This window comes from Chiloscyllium punctatum, chromosome 38 (genome assembly GCF_047496795.1).
Source record: "Chiloscyllium punctatum isolate Juve2018m chromosome 38, sChiPun1.3, whole genome shotgun sequence".
Lineage (NCBI taxonomy): Eukaryota > Metazoa > Chordata > Chondrichthyes > Orectolobiformes > Hemiscylliidae > Chiloscyllium > Chiloscyllium punctatum.
In genome coordinates this window covers 7,718,374-7,731,994 of record NC_092776.1, presented here as the reverse complement: position 1 = coordinate 7,731,994, position 13,621 = coordinate 7,718,374, and the positions used below count along the sequence as shown (strand labels likewise).

Genomic DNA, 13,621 nt, shown 5'->3' with positions numbered 1-13,621 from the left:
ATCCTGTCTTTAATCCTATATTCAGCATTCAAATTCAACCTTCCAAAATGCATCACCTCACATTTCTCCAGGTTGAACTCCATCTGCCATTTCTCAGCCCAGCTCTGCATCCTATGTCATGCTGCAGCTGCAGTAGCCCTCCATACTATCGATGACACCTCCTACCTTTGTGTCATCTGCAACTTTACTAACCCACCCCTCAACCTCCTCATCCAAGTCATTTATAAAAACTACAAAGAGCAGAGCACTGCGGGACACCACTCAACACTGACCTCCAGGCAGAATAATTTACATCTACAACCACTCTCTGCCTTCTGTCAGCCAGCCTATTCTGAATCCAGATAGCCAAATCTCCCTGTATCCCATACTTCCTGACTTTATGAATGAGCCTACCATGGAGATTCCTATCAAATGCCTTGCTGAAGTCCATATACACCACATCCACTGCTCAACCTTCGTCGACCTGTCTTGATACCTCCTCAAAGAACTCAATAAAATTTGAGAGGCATGACCTGCCCCTCACAAAGCCATGCTGACTGCCTTTAATCACACAATGTTTTGACAAATTGTCATAAATCTATCCCTCAGAATTCTTTCAAAAACTTTGCTGACCACAGACACAAGACTGACTGGTCTGTAATTGCCAGGGATTTCCCTATTACCCTTCTTGAAAAGAGGAACAACATTCGCCTTCTTCCAATCCTCCGGTACGACTCTCGTGGAGAGTGAGAAGGCAAATATCCTCACCAGCGGCTTAGCAATCTCTTTTCTCGCTTCCCGGAGCAGCCTAGGATAAATCTGGTCTGGCCCTAGGGACTTATCAATCTTAATGTTTTCCGAAGTGTCTAGCAGATCAACTTCATCAATTTTGATCTGGTCAAGACTGTATCCCAGCTCCTCTAAGTTTTCATTTACAACAAGTTCCCTTTCCTTGGTGAAAACCAAAGCAAAAAACTCATTTAGGGCTTCCCCTATCTGCTCAGACTCCACGCACAAGTTCCCTCCACTATCCCTGATTGGCCCTACCTTCTCCCTGATCATTCACTTATTCCTCATGTATGAGTAAAACGCCTTTGGATTCTCCCTGATCCTTCTTGCCAAGCCTTTTCCGTGCCCCCTCGTGCCTCTCCTCAGTCCGTTTCTGAGGTCCTTTCTAGCAAGCCTGTAATCCTCCAAAGCTGTGCTTGTAATGATAGAACTGTGCTTCATCCTTGCATTAATTTGTTGTTAAAATAATGACAATTAAGCACTAATAAATTACTCATTACACTTACCTCTCCTTATCAGAGATCTACACTACTATTACATCTGGTTAATTCTCCCATATCTTAATTCCTTGTACTTGCAGTAATAAATGATCCGAATAATAAAATGGATGTGGAACAAAACAATTGAATGCACAATTGAAGACAGCCCCCAATGTGGAGGCATTTCCAGCTCCTCTTAACTGCATTGAGTTACCATCCAAGAGATGCACAGCAACAATTGATAAAGGTTCCATCAGTAGCATCTTACAAACTTGCAACTTCTACCACTTAGAAAGACAAAGACAGCAGATGCTAGGCAATACCATCTCTTGCAAGTTCTCCTTCAAGCCACACACCATCCTAACTTGGAATATGTCCGTTCCTCCAATATCACTGGATCAAACCACAGAACTCTCTCCGGACAGCATTGAGGGTTTCCATACACAGCATGGATTGCAATGCCTTGGTGGCTCAGGGGTTAACATTGCTGCCTCACGGCACCAGGGACCTGGGTTCGATTCTAGCCTCAGGTGACTGTGCAAAGACTACACAGACATTCTCCAGGCGTCTGTCTGGGTTTCCTCCGGATGCTCTGGTTCCTCCCACAATCCAAAGACGTGCAGGTTAGGCGGATTGGTCATGAGAAATTACCCATTGTGTTCAGGGATGTGTAAACTAGGTGGATTAGCCATGGTAAATGTCGGATTACAGGGATGGATTAGGTCTGGGCGGCATGCTCTTCGGAGGATCAGGCTGGACTCGATTGGTTGAATGGTCTGCTTCCACACTGTAGGGATGCTATGGTTCACTACTTAGGTGGTTCACTACCATCTTCAAGGACAACTAGTGATAAACAACAAACGTTGACTCAGCGGTGACAAGAAAAGAAAAGGAGATTGCAAAGAATTGGATGGACCCAATTAAAGTTACCAACCATGTCATAATAGTCCCAGTTTGTACTAAACATTTCAGAAAGAACTACAGCGTCAAGGTTTCATTACTATCTTCAGAGTCTCTATTCAGGGTGACTGGGAGCACAGGATGCGGGCTAATAGTAAAATGGCAAAAAGTCTGCGTTAAAAACCAGAAGAACTACAGATACTGGAAATCAGAAACAAAATGAGAAATTACTGGAAAAACTCAGATCTGGCAGCATTTGTGGAGAGAAAGCACAGTGAGTGCTTTGGGTCCAGTAACCCTTTTTCAGAACTGAACAACTTTATCAGTTGCAATCAGTTCTGAAGGAGGGTCACTGGACCAGAAATGTTGACTCTGCTTTCTCACCACAGATCCTGCCAGACCTGCTGAGTTTTCCCCAGCAATTTGATTTTGCAGATCAGGATGCCTCAGCACCCAGCAAGGCAGAGGAAGATGGAGTTGAAAGCAGAGGTGGCTTTGAAACAAAGTGTACAGCTTTTTGGGGAAGAGGGAAAGTGGAGTTGTGAATTAAGAAATATTTTAGCATCACCAATGACTGAGTATTTCAAAAACATTGTGACAGACATGTGCTTACATGGAAATTCTCATGATTATAATGTTCACAGACATAAGGATAATTCAATGCAGACAAAAGTGTTACTCAAAATTTGGCAATCAGATAATGAAGCTTATGATAAATAGTGTTTATCATATACAAGCCTTAAATAATTTACAGATCTAGATTTTATTAAACTGTAGAAGTTGAACATTACACAACTTTGAAACCTTTAGCCTCTACTTAAAAAGAAAAGTCCAAGAATACTGCAGTCATTGACAAGATGTGCATGAGACATGCAATCCTGGAAAATAGGCAGGGTGGCATGGTGGCTCAGTGGTTAGCACTGCTGCCTCACAGCGTCAGGGACCTGGGTTCGATTCCAGCCTTGGGTGACTGCCTGTGTGCAGTTTGTACATTCTCTCAGTGTCTGCGTGGGTTTCCTCTGGGTGCTCCAGTTTCTTCACACAATCCAAAGATGTGCAGGTTAGGTGAATTGGCCATGCTAAATAGAGTTTAGTGATGTGTAGGTTAGGTGTAAATGTAGAATAATGGGGCATGGGTTTGGGTGGGATACTCTTTGGAGAGTTGGTGTGCACTTATTGGGCCAAAGGCCCTGCTTCCATACTGTCGGGATTCTAAAAGAAATCTAAATGTGCCAATTACCACCTCACCAATCCACACTTAATTGTCAGTCAAATGTTACAGGCTGTCATTAACAGTGCTATTAAGCAGCACCTGCTCAGCGCAGACCAGTTTGGGTTCTATTAGAGCAACTCAGTTCCTGACCTCATCACAACCTTGGTTCAAACGTGGACAAAAAAATAAACAGCTGAATTCCAAAAGTAAGAGGAGAATAACTGCCCTTGACATCAAGAAGCCCTAGCAAACAGGAATCAGTGGAAATTGAGGAAATCTCTCTACTGATGGAGTCATAAATGGCACATAGGAAGATAGTTGTGGTTTTTGGAGGTCAATCATCTCAGCTCCAGGACACACTGCAGGAGTTCCTCAGGATAGTGTCCTAGGCCCAACTATCATTCACTGCTTCATCAATGACTTTTCCTCTATCTTTAAAAAGAAGGTCAGAATTGGGATATTTGCTGATGGTTGTACAATGTTTAGCACCATTCACAATTCTTCAGATACTGAAACAATCCATGGTCAAATGAAGCAAGACCTGGTCAAGATCCAGGCCTGTGCTGGAAAGGCATAGCAGGTCAGGCAGCAACCGAGGAGCAGGAAAATCGACATTTTGGGCAAAAGCCCTCCATCAGAAATGAGGCTGGGAACCTCAGGGATAGAGAGATAAATGGTGGGGGGAGGTGGGGCTGAGGAGAAGGTAGCTGAGAGTGCAATAGGTGGATGGAGGTGGGGGTAAAAGGTGTTATGTCAGAGAGGAGGGTGGAGCGGATGGGTGGGTCGGTGCTGAGCTGGAAGGTTGGAACTGGGGTAAGGATGGGGAGGGGAAATGCAGAACCTGGTGAATCCACATTGATGCCATGGGGGTGAAGGGTTTGGAGGTAGAAGCTGAGGCGTTCTTCCTCCAGGAGTCAGTGGTGAGAGAGTGGCGATGGAGGAGGCCCAGGACCTGCATGTCCTCAGCAGAGTGGAGTGGGGGGGTGGGGGGGGGAGAAAAGAGTTGAAGTGTTCAGCCACAGGGCAGTGGAGTTTATTGTTGCAGGTGTCTCAGAGCTTTTCTCTAAAGCACTCTGCAAGTAGGCGTCTAGTCTCCCCAATGTAGAGGAGACCGCATCAGGAGCGATGGATACAGTAAATGACATGTGTGGAAGTGCAGATGAAACCTTGATGGATGTGGAAGGTTCCTTTAGGGCCTTAGACGGAGGTGGGGGAGGAGGTGACATATGGCAACTTACATTTGTACTACATAAGTACAAAGCAATGACAATTGCCAGTGCGACTGAACCTAATTATCTCTCATTGCCATCGCCGATTACCCCACTGTGAACATCCTATGGGTTACCATTGACCATAAACTGGACTAGCAGTGGATACAACAGCAGGGCAGAGGCTAGGAATTCTGCAGCAAGTAACTGTCACCTTCCGACTCCCCAAAACCTGTCCACCACCAACAACGCATGAATCAGGAGTGTGATGGAACACTCCCCACTTACCTGGATGACTCTCCCAAGGTATTTCCCAAACTACCTGCTCAAAAGATTTTATAATACATCCCCGGAGCAGGTGGGACTTGAACCTGGGTCTCCTAGTTCACATATAAGGACACCCCATTGCACCACAAGAGCTCTTAATGACTGCTGCTCCAATGACACTCAAGATGATTGATGCCAACTAGGGCAAAGCAATCCACTTGATTGACACTGCATCTACAAACATTCACTCTCTCCACTACCAATGTCCATAGCAGCAGTGTGTACTATCAATAAGGTGCACTATAGAAATTCACCGACGCACCTTAGACAGCACCTTCCAAACCTACGAGCACTTCCATCTTGAAGGATAATGGTAACAGATACATGAGGACACCACCCCCTGCAAGTTCCCCTTCAAGACACTCCTGACTTAGAAATATATCACATTTCTTTCATTGTTGCCAGGTCAATATCCTGGAAATCCTTCCCTAAGGGCATTGTGGGTCTACCCACAGCACATGGACTGCAGCGGGTCAAGAAAGCAGCTCACCCCCACCTTCTCAAGGGCAACCAGGGACGGGTAACAAATGCTGGGTGAAGGGACCTCCACAACCCAGCCAAAAAACATCAGACAGCAGGCTACTGAGACATATAGAATCACAAAAAGCTTATGCAAAACTGGCTGCCTGAACACAAAAGTGATCATATTTCAAAAATATGTTGAATAAGGAGAGAAACCACATTTTATGATTTCCTAAAAACAGCCATGCAGTCTGTACTATCCAAGACAGAATCTGGATAGCAGGGAAAAAGACCATAAGCACCATTGAGTCAATAAACTTGTATCCAATTAACACACAGGGAAATCAGCTCAGACCTCAATTTAAAATGGGCGTAACGTAATTAATTGCTGCATTTTCTATAAAGCAACATAGGAATGCATATACATATAAAAAAACACTTTCACATCAAAACCACTTGACAGAAAATTAAGTATTTTTGAACAAACTATTAGTCTGTTATAATGTAGGAAGCACAGCACTGAATTTGTACACAGACCGCTCCCAGATAGAGGGAGGGCAAGATTACCAGATAAAAGTCCTCTGTGATGTTGATTGAAATACAGCCTGGATACAAAAGATAGCTCCCTGAATCTTCAGCATAATAACTGGATCTTTTACCTCCAAGGGGGAAGACGAGACCACTGTTTAATTTCCCATTGAGAGATAGCTGCTGTGACAGTGCAATCCTCCCAGTGTTCTGCACTGGAATTTCAACCTTGATTCGTGTCCTAGATGGGGATTTGAACACAAGACTGTGTGGTTCAGAGGTATAAGCACCACCATGCAAGCCATGGCTGACAAAGCATTACAAAGCAACAACTCATTTATAGGTCTTTTTAAACAGAGTAGAATGTCAGAGTCATAGAGATGTACAGCACGGAAACAGACTCTTTGACCCAACTCATCCATGCTGACCAGATATCCAAAATTAGCCTAGTCCCACCTACCAGCACTTGGCCCATATCCCTCTAAACTCTTCCTTTTCATATACCCATCCAGATGCCTTTTAAATGTTGCAATTGTACCAGTCTCCACCATTTCCTCTGGCAGCTCATTCCAAACACACACCATCCTCTACGTGAAAAAGTTGCCCATTAGGTGCCTTCTAGATCCTTCACCTCTCATCCTAAACCTATGCCCTCTAGCTCTGGACTCCCCCACCCCAGGGAAAAGATCTTGTCTGTTTATCCTATCCATGCCCCTCATGATTTTATAAACCTCTATAAGGTCACCCCTCAGCCTCCGATGCTCCAGGGAAAACAGCCCCAGCCTGTTCGGCCTTTCCCTATATCTTAAACTCTCCAATCTGGCAACATCCTTGTAAATCTTTTCTGAACCCTTTCAAGTTTCACAACATCCTTCCAACTGGAAGGAGACCAGAACTGCATGCAATATTCCAAAAGTGGCCTAACCAATGTCCTATACAACCACAACATGACCTCCCAACTCCTATAGTCAATGCTCTGACCAATAAAGGAAAACATACCAAACGCCTTCTTCACTATCCTATCTACCTATGTATCGATTTTCAAGGAGCTATGAACTTGCACTCCAAGGTCTCTTTGTTCAGCAACACTCCCCAGGACCTTACTAATAAGTGTATGAGTCCAGTCGTGATTTGCCTTTTCAAAATGTAGCACCTCACATTTATCTAAATTAAACTTCATCTGCCACTCCTCAGCCCTTTGGCCCATCTGATCAAGATCCTGTTGTACTCTGAGATAACCTTCTTCACTGTCCAGTACCCCTCCAATTTTGGTGTCATCTGCAAACTTACTAACTATACCTCCTATGTTCACATCAAATCATTTATATAAATGATGAAAAGTACAGGTACACAATCATTTATCCTTTGGGGCCAGTTTTTCTAGGATTTTGGAATAAGTGTCATTTCCACAGTGAAATAAGAGAATCTTACCTAACAGCAGACCCAAATGTAACTAGTACAAGTGCTAAGACACAATTGATGTCAACCAGTGCTGGGCCACACTGCCACGTCACATCTGAGTTACGTGGGTTGAGTGGGTGTGGAGATAGGGTCACCTGTTCACACGCCAAACAACCTTGTTATGCAGAAAAAAAAACTTCACAAGAAAAACTTCAGATTTTGGAGCTTTTCAGATTTTGAAATTTCGGATGAAAGATTGTGTACCTGTAGTAGACCAGCACCAATCCTTGTGGCACTCCACTGGTCACAGGCCTCCAGTCTGAAAAGCAAGCCTCCACCACCACCCTCTTTCTTCTACCTACGAGCCAGTTCAGTATCCAAATGGCTAGTTCTCCCTGTATTCCATGAGATCTAACCTTAGGAAAGTAATCAAATAGAATCTGAAACCAAACCCCATTAGGAATTATTGGACCTGATCATCCAAAACTTAATTTAAAATATAGATATTAAGCCATAATGTAAAAGGAGAAGAGAGGTGCAAAGCAGTAGAGAGGTTTAGAGGGGAATTCTAGAAAGTTGGGGGATGTATGCTAAAACACGCAGCAGCTTTTGGAGGACCCCCTTACAGATACTTCAAGAGGTAGGAAATGAAAGAAGAGGGACATAGGAGGGCCTTTAGAGTGGAGGAAGTTAAGAGCTAGGCAGTAATAAGGTCTTATAGGGATTTAACAAAGATGTGCCTGGACCAAGTACCAAGAGAGGTCAGCGAGCATGAAGGTAGAAGACTTCAACTCCATTGGACTGACAAATAGCTTGAAGCATACCATGTTGGACCACATCATAAATTAAATGATCTCACTGAGACTAGCACAAAACTAAACCAACACAGTTGGTACAGAATACATCCTTGGGGAACAGGTTCTCTGGAAATAACATGACTACTTTGCTCCACCTCCATCCATCCACAGTTTCGACAAGGTAAGTTGCTCAACAAAGATTTTAACACAAGCTAAAAATATACCTAGGAGACTTGTGTTGCAGTGGTAATGGCCCTATCTTTGAGTCAGGAGGTAAGGGCTCAAGTCCCACCTGGTCCAGAAGTGTGTAATAATGTCTCTGAACAGGTTGATTAGGAAAAAGAAAATGAATGAACTTTAATGTACAGCATTTCAAAGCTTTGACCCACTCACTTACAATCATATTTCATGCTAAGCTATCTACAGGATCAGAGCTGGTGTTAACCCAAGTTGCTCCTAGGTCTCACATGGTGATTATGGGGAACACAGAACTTTCACAAATAAACAAATTCAAATTTCATAATTTATTATGCAATGATCCTGAAAGAAATAGCAGTACACAATGCAATAAAAACTAAAGAATGAACTCGATCAAGTTTAAACTCTTGTAACTCCATTGCTAAGTCATAAAACAGAAATCTCAAAATTAGATCAGGTCAAGGAGGAACAAATCCCAAATAAGACTAGTAAACAGCTTTAAGACAGTACAAATCTGATTTTAAAGTTACCTTGGACGCAGTACAACATCAATTTTACATAATTCAACCTTTAGTGGTTAAATCTTTTGCATTTTTTATATTAGTAGGCAAGTCTATTTCCCTGCACCTAAACAGATGGTCAAACCATTTATAATAAAGATATGATTATACACCGAAAGCTCAGACGTTCATATTCTTCTATAAAATCAAAATCTCTGAAACTTGCAGTTTCTTTGTTCCCTCAATAATGTTTTTTAAGCCAACTTCCTTATCCAACACTGCATTACAGTCATGGCTCTTACCTTAGTTATTAAATGCTGAAACAGAATCATGGCAAAACCTGGTTTTAAAATCCCTGTATTTCACATTAACTGCATTTACTCTCTGTATATTTATGCCTTCAAGCCAGGAACCTGTTCACTTCCCAGTGTCCACAAAGACTATCCAAAACGTTACATGCTCTCACTAGATTACCTAAGGTCGATCCAAAAACTTTGTGCGACTGACGTCCATCTGGCAACACAAAGTAAGTTAGTTTATAAAAATCACTGCCATTAGCAATCTGCAAAGTCACCTCTACTGTGAGCTTAAAAGAATGGGCAATTGTGCCAGATACTGATTTATATAAAAGATTCCCATGAAACACTTCAAGCCTAGTTTTCCATTAATCCAGTGTAAACAGATTTGTTAGAAGTAAGTAAATATCACTGTAAACATCAACTTAGCTATTTACTGTAATGTAGGATTTTGAATTATTAATTAATGGCTACTATTAACAATAGTGACTACTGTTTTAGGAGCTGACCGAATTGTACCCAACGTTTTACCTCAAGTAGATTCTGTCACTTCCCCCAAACCTCCAGATTCTATGACTAGATCGATTACTTCAAACTCTGATCAATTTATCATAGATGTTTTGTTGGTTGTTACACAATGAATCCTCACCAAGCTCAACAATGCTTATGTTTTTCAAAGAGACATGCACCCAAGCAGAGAAACAATCTGTTTTCAGCAGGAAAATCCTGAAGCAAAAGTAATTTTGAGGATGGCAAGTTGCACAAAAAAAACTTCAACATTTCCAGACAAATTTCACTTAAAAAGTTAAAAGGGTATAACACTTCCCATCCCTGAGAAATTCCTCCAAGCTCTTAAATGCTGGAGTTACTCAAAACGAAGAGACTTTGATTATTTCCTGAAATACAATTTCCTTTATACAGCATCTTGGGGCTCTCTGTGAATACTCTATTCCTTTTGAATAGAGCTAGGAGCTATTTAATAGATATCTGAACCAACAGAATAGGACAGACACGAAAACTGAAATTGCTGCAGAAACTCAGTAGGTCTGGCAGTGGAGAGAAAGCAGTGTCAACATTTCAGGTCCAGTGACCCTTCAAGACTGATTGTACCTCGGAAAAGGTGGGATATACGCTGAAGACTTGGGCTGGTGGGGGGATTGAAAGGAGTGAGTGGATAGATAAAGATGGAAACCTTAGGGAGAGAAAGACAGTCAGGCAAATAAAGGTATAGATAATTGTGAGCCAGAGTAGGAAAAAAGCTCAAAGGTGGCGAAAATGGATTGGCATTGACTAGGCCTGGGGTGTGGAGGTGGGAAAAGAACATGGAAAGTGGTGCCCAGGCCCTAAAAATTACTGAACTCAATATTAAGTCCAGAAGGCTACAGAGTTCCTAAGCAGAAAATGAGGTGCAGTTTCTCCAGCTTGCTCCGAGCTTTGCTGGAGCACTGCAGCAAACCAGAGACAGAAATGTTGGTGGGAACACAGTGGCGTGTTGCATTGGCAGACAACCAGAAGTTCAAGGTCATTTTTGTGGACAGAATGTAGGTGCCGGCAGAGCAGTCACCCAGCCCGTATTTCACCTCCCCCCAGAGCAAAAGGACACACATTGGGAACAGCAAATACAGTCGACGGGATTGAATGAAAGACAGGTAAATCTCTGCTTCACCTGGAAGGTGTGTCTGGGGCCTTGACATTGAGGAGGAAGTAAATGGGCAGGTGTTAAACCGTCAGCACGTCACAGGGAAAGTTGTGGGAGTGGAGGGGGTGTGGACCAGACCCTGTGGAAGGGGAAGGGAATGTGTGTCTGGTGGTGGCATCCCACAGGAGGTGGTGTAAAAGGGCAGCTAATGATGCTGAGGGGAAGTGGGGACTAAGGAGACCCTATTGGGTGCTGTGGGAAGAGAATGGGACTGACAATTGCTTGGATTGTCATTTCAGCGAGGTGACACTGTGCATGGCAATGCAGCACTCCAGCATGGTACAGGAACATTTGCCTAGGTTAACATGTTCACCTGTTCTCAGTTCCCAGTTTAAAGTATCAACAATTTTATCAAATTAATTCAGATTGACTGAGAAAACAAGTATTGATGCTTTCAAGTCAAGGCTAGATATGCACAGAGGAGAGAAGATGACACTGATAGGGTTTAGACTCTGGTCAGACCGCATTCGGGCTCCATATCGAAGGAAGGGTGTGCTGCCACTGAAGGAGGGTCCAGAAGAGGTCTACAGGAATGATTCTGGGGATTAAGGGCTTGTCATATGAGGAGTGGTTGAGAACTCTGGGTCTGTACTCAAAGTTTAGAAGGAATCTCATTCAAGCTTACAGAATACAGAGAGGCCTGGATAGAGTGGATGTGGAGGAGGAGTTTCCACGAGTAGGAGAGAGCACGAACTGAGGGCGCAGCCTCAGAGAGAAGCGACAACCCTTTAGAGCTGAGATGAGGAGGAAGTTCTTCGGCCAGAGGGTGACGACCCTGTGGAACTCATTGCCACAGAAGATTGTGGAGGGTAAGTCATTGAGTATCTTTAAGATAGAGATGGACAGTTTCTTGATGAGTAAGAGGATCAAAGGTTACAGGAAGAAGGCTGTAGAATGGGGTTGAGAAACATTTCCATCATAATCGAATGGTGGAGCAAACTTGATGGGCCGAATGGCCTAATTCTGCTCCTCTGGTCTTAGAAGAGGAGTTTAATGTGGAAGAATGATCATCAGGGTTGGTTGCATGCGCTGATCCTATCCTGTGCTTCCTAGAATGGGAAAGGGGCCCGAGACACTTACTGTAATGTTGTTTGCCCCCCGGCTAACACCAGCAACCCATCTGATACTTTAAGGGGGTAACTATTTCGGACAGAGATGAGAAACATATCTCAAGGGTTTGAGTATCTTTGGAATTCCTTTCCTCTAAAAGGCAGTGGGATGCAGAATCTTTCATTATTTGTGAGGCAGAGGTAAATATATTCTTCATTGTGAATCAGGAGTTTATAGTAATGTGGAGCTGGGGTTAAAATCATGATCTTATTGAATGATGGAGCAGGCAAGAGGGGCCGAACGGCCTTCTCTTGATCCTTGCTCAGGTAAGTGCCCTGGAGATGATGGTACTGAGCTGCCTTCTTGAACTGCTGCAGTCCTTGGGGCAGATAGACTCCCAGAAACAGGGATGATAAGGCATTATATTTCAAAGACAAAGTGTGCAACTTGGAGAACTTGCGATGTTCCTGAACATTTGATGCCCTTGACCACTGCAACTGTGCATTAACGGTGAAAGAAGGGACTATTGAAGGTGGGGGATGAGGTGCAAATTAAGCAGACTACTCTGTCCAGCAGAGTGTTAAATATAAGGGTTGTTGGAGCCTTATCCATCCAGGCCAGTGGAGAGAATTCGAGACCGGAGGGACATTTGGCACTTTCAGTGGGAGTAGTGAGGGCTATCATAGGAATTACAGTCAGAGAATGATGAATGTTACATAATTGGTGTGTAAATGAGGGACTGTGTCTTGCACAAAAACATGAGAGGATAGAGTTGAAAATGTGGTGCTGGAAAAGCGCAGCAGGTCAGGCAGCATCCAAGGAACAGGAGAATCGACTGTTGCCCGAAACGTCGATTCTCCTGTTCCTTGGATGCTGACTGACCTGCTGCGCTTTTCCAGCAACACATTTTCAACTCTGATCTCCAGCATCTGCAGTCCTCACTTTCTTCTCGAACATGAGAGGATACACAAGAACAAAAATGTTGAAGTTAGGGGCGGAGAAAAACTGAAGAAGTGCAATTTTGAACCTATAGAAAGGAAGATTTGAAGAAGAGTTGAGTAAAATTTTAAATCCAAAAACCTGGTTAAAATAGTTAAGTTAAAATAATCCAAGGAAGGATTACTGGATTCTGTTCATGCAACAACTATAATCTATTTTAAGCAAACAGTACATGATAAAGTCTATTTCATGAACTGCAGCAGGTTTTATTGGATTTTATTTTAAAACTGGAAAGCAAGCAGAACTAGTGACTGAAATTATTGCAACACATTCCTCTTAAAAGCTGTTTCTCGAACAAACTGCAGTTGTCAACTGTATCTGTTTGAGATTCCAGCCTCATCTTCAGCTGCTGAAACCCTCGTGCTTTTGTCATCTTCTGATGCAACATTCCTAATGCTCATTTGCCGTACTTCAATTCCTAAATCACAATGAGTGTGTTAGGACACACATTAAATCTCACACAACTTCAAGGACAATTAGGGATGAGAAACAAATACTGGTTGGGACCGTTGCTATTTGTTGTGAACATTAATGATTTGGATTTCAAATGTAGGGGAAATGAAGAAAGGCGCGCTTACCATCCTATCAGTTTTCATGGCGAAGAGAGAGGAGGATGTTCAGGAATTGTAGGAGGCTAACAAGATTGGTCAGCAGGGCATAGTAGTGGAAAATGGAATTCAATCTGGAAAATAAAGGTGATGCATTTGGGGAAGGCTAACAAGGCCAGGGATTACACAATGAATGAAGATTAGAAAGACTGAAGATCAGGGGACCTTGGTATGCATGCCCACAGACC

At 43.1% G+C, this 13,621-nt stretch overlaps 1 protein-coding gene across 4 annotated transcripts in view; it reads right to left on the bottom strand.

Moving 5' to 3' along the window:
• wbp1la (WW domain binding protein 1-like a) overlaps positions 1-13,621 on the bottom strand; it is a 115,691-nt gene that overhangs the window by 26,836 nt on the left and 75,234 nt on the right. Inside the window, exon 1 of one of the 4 annotated variants that reach the window (XM_072557102.1) lies at positions 9,084-9,167. The exons of the other annotated variants lie outside the window; for them this stretch is intronic. Coding sequence (XP_072413203.1) covers positions 9,084-9,113 — 30 coding nt within the window. The 5' untranslated portion in view covers positions 9,114-9,167. Of the gene's footprint in view, positions 1-9,083; positions 9,168-13,621 lie in introns of those variants that run through there. 4 annotated transcript variants of the gene reach the window in all.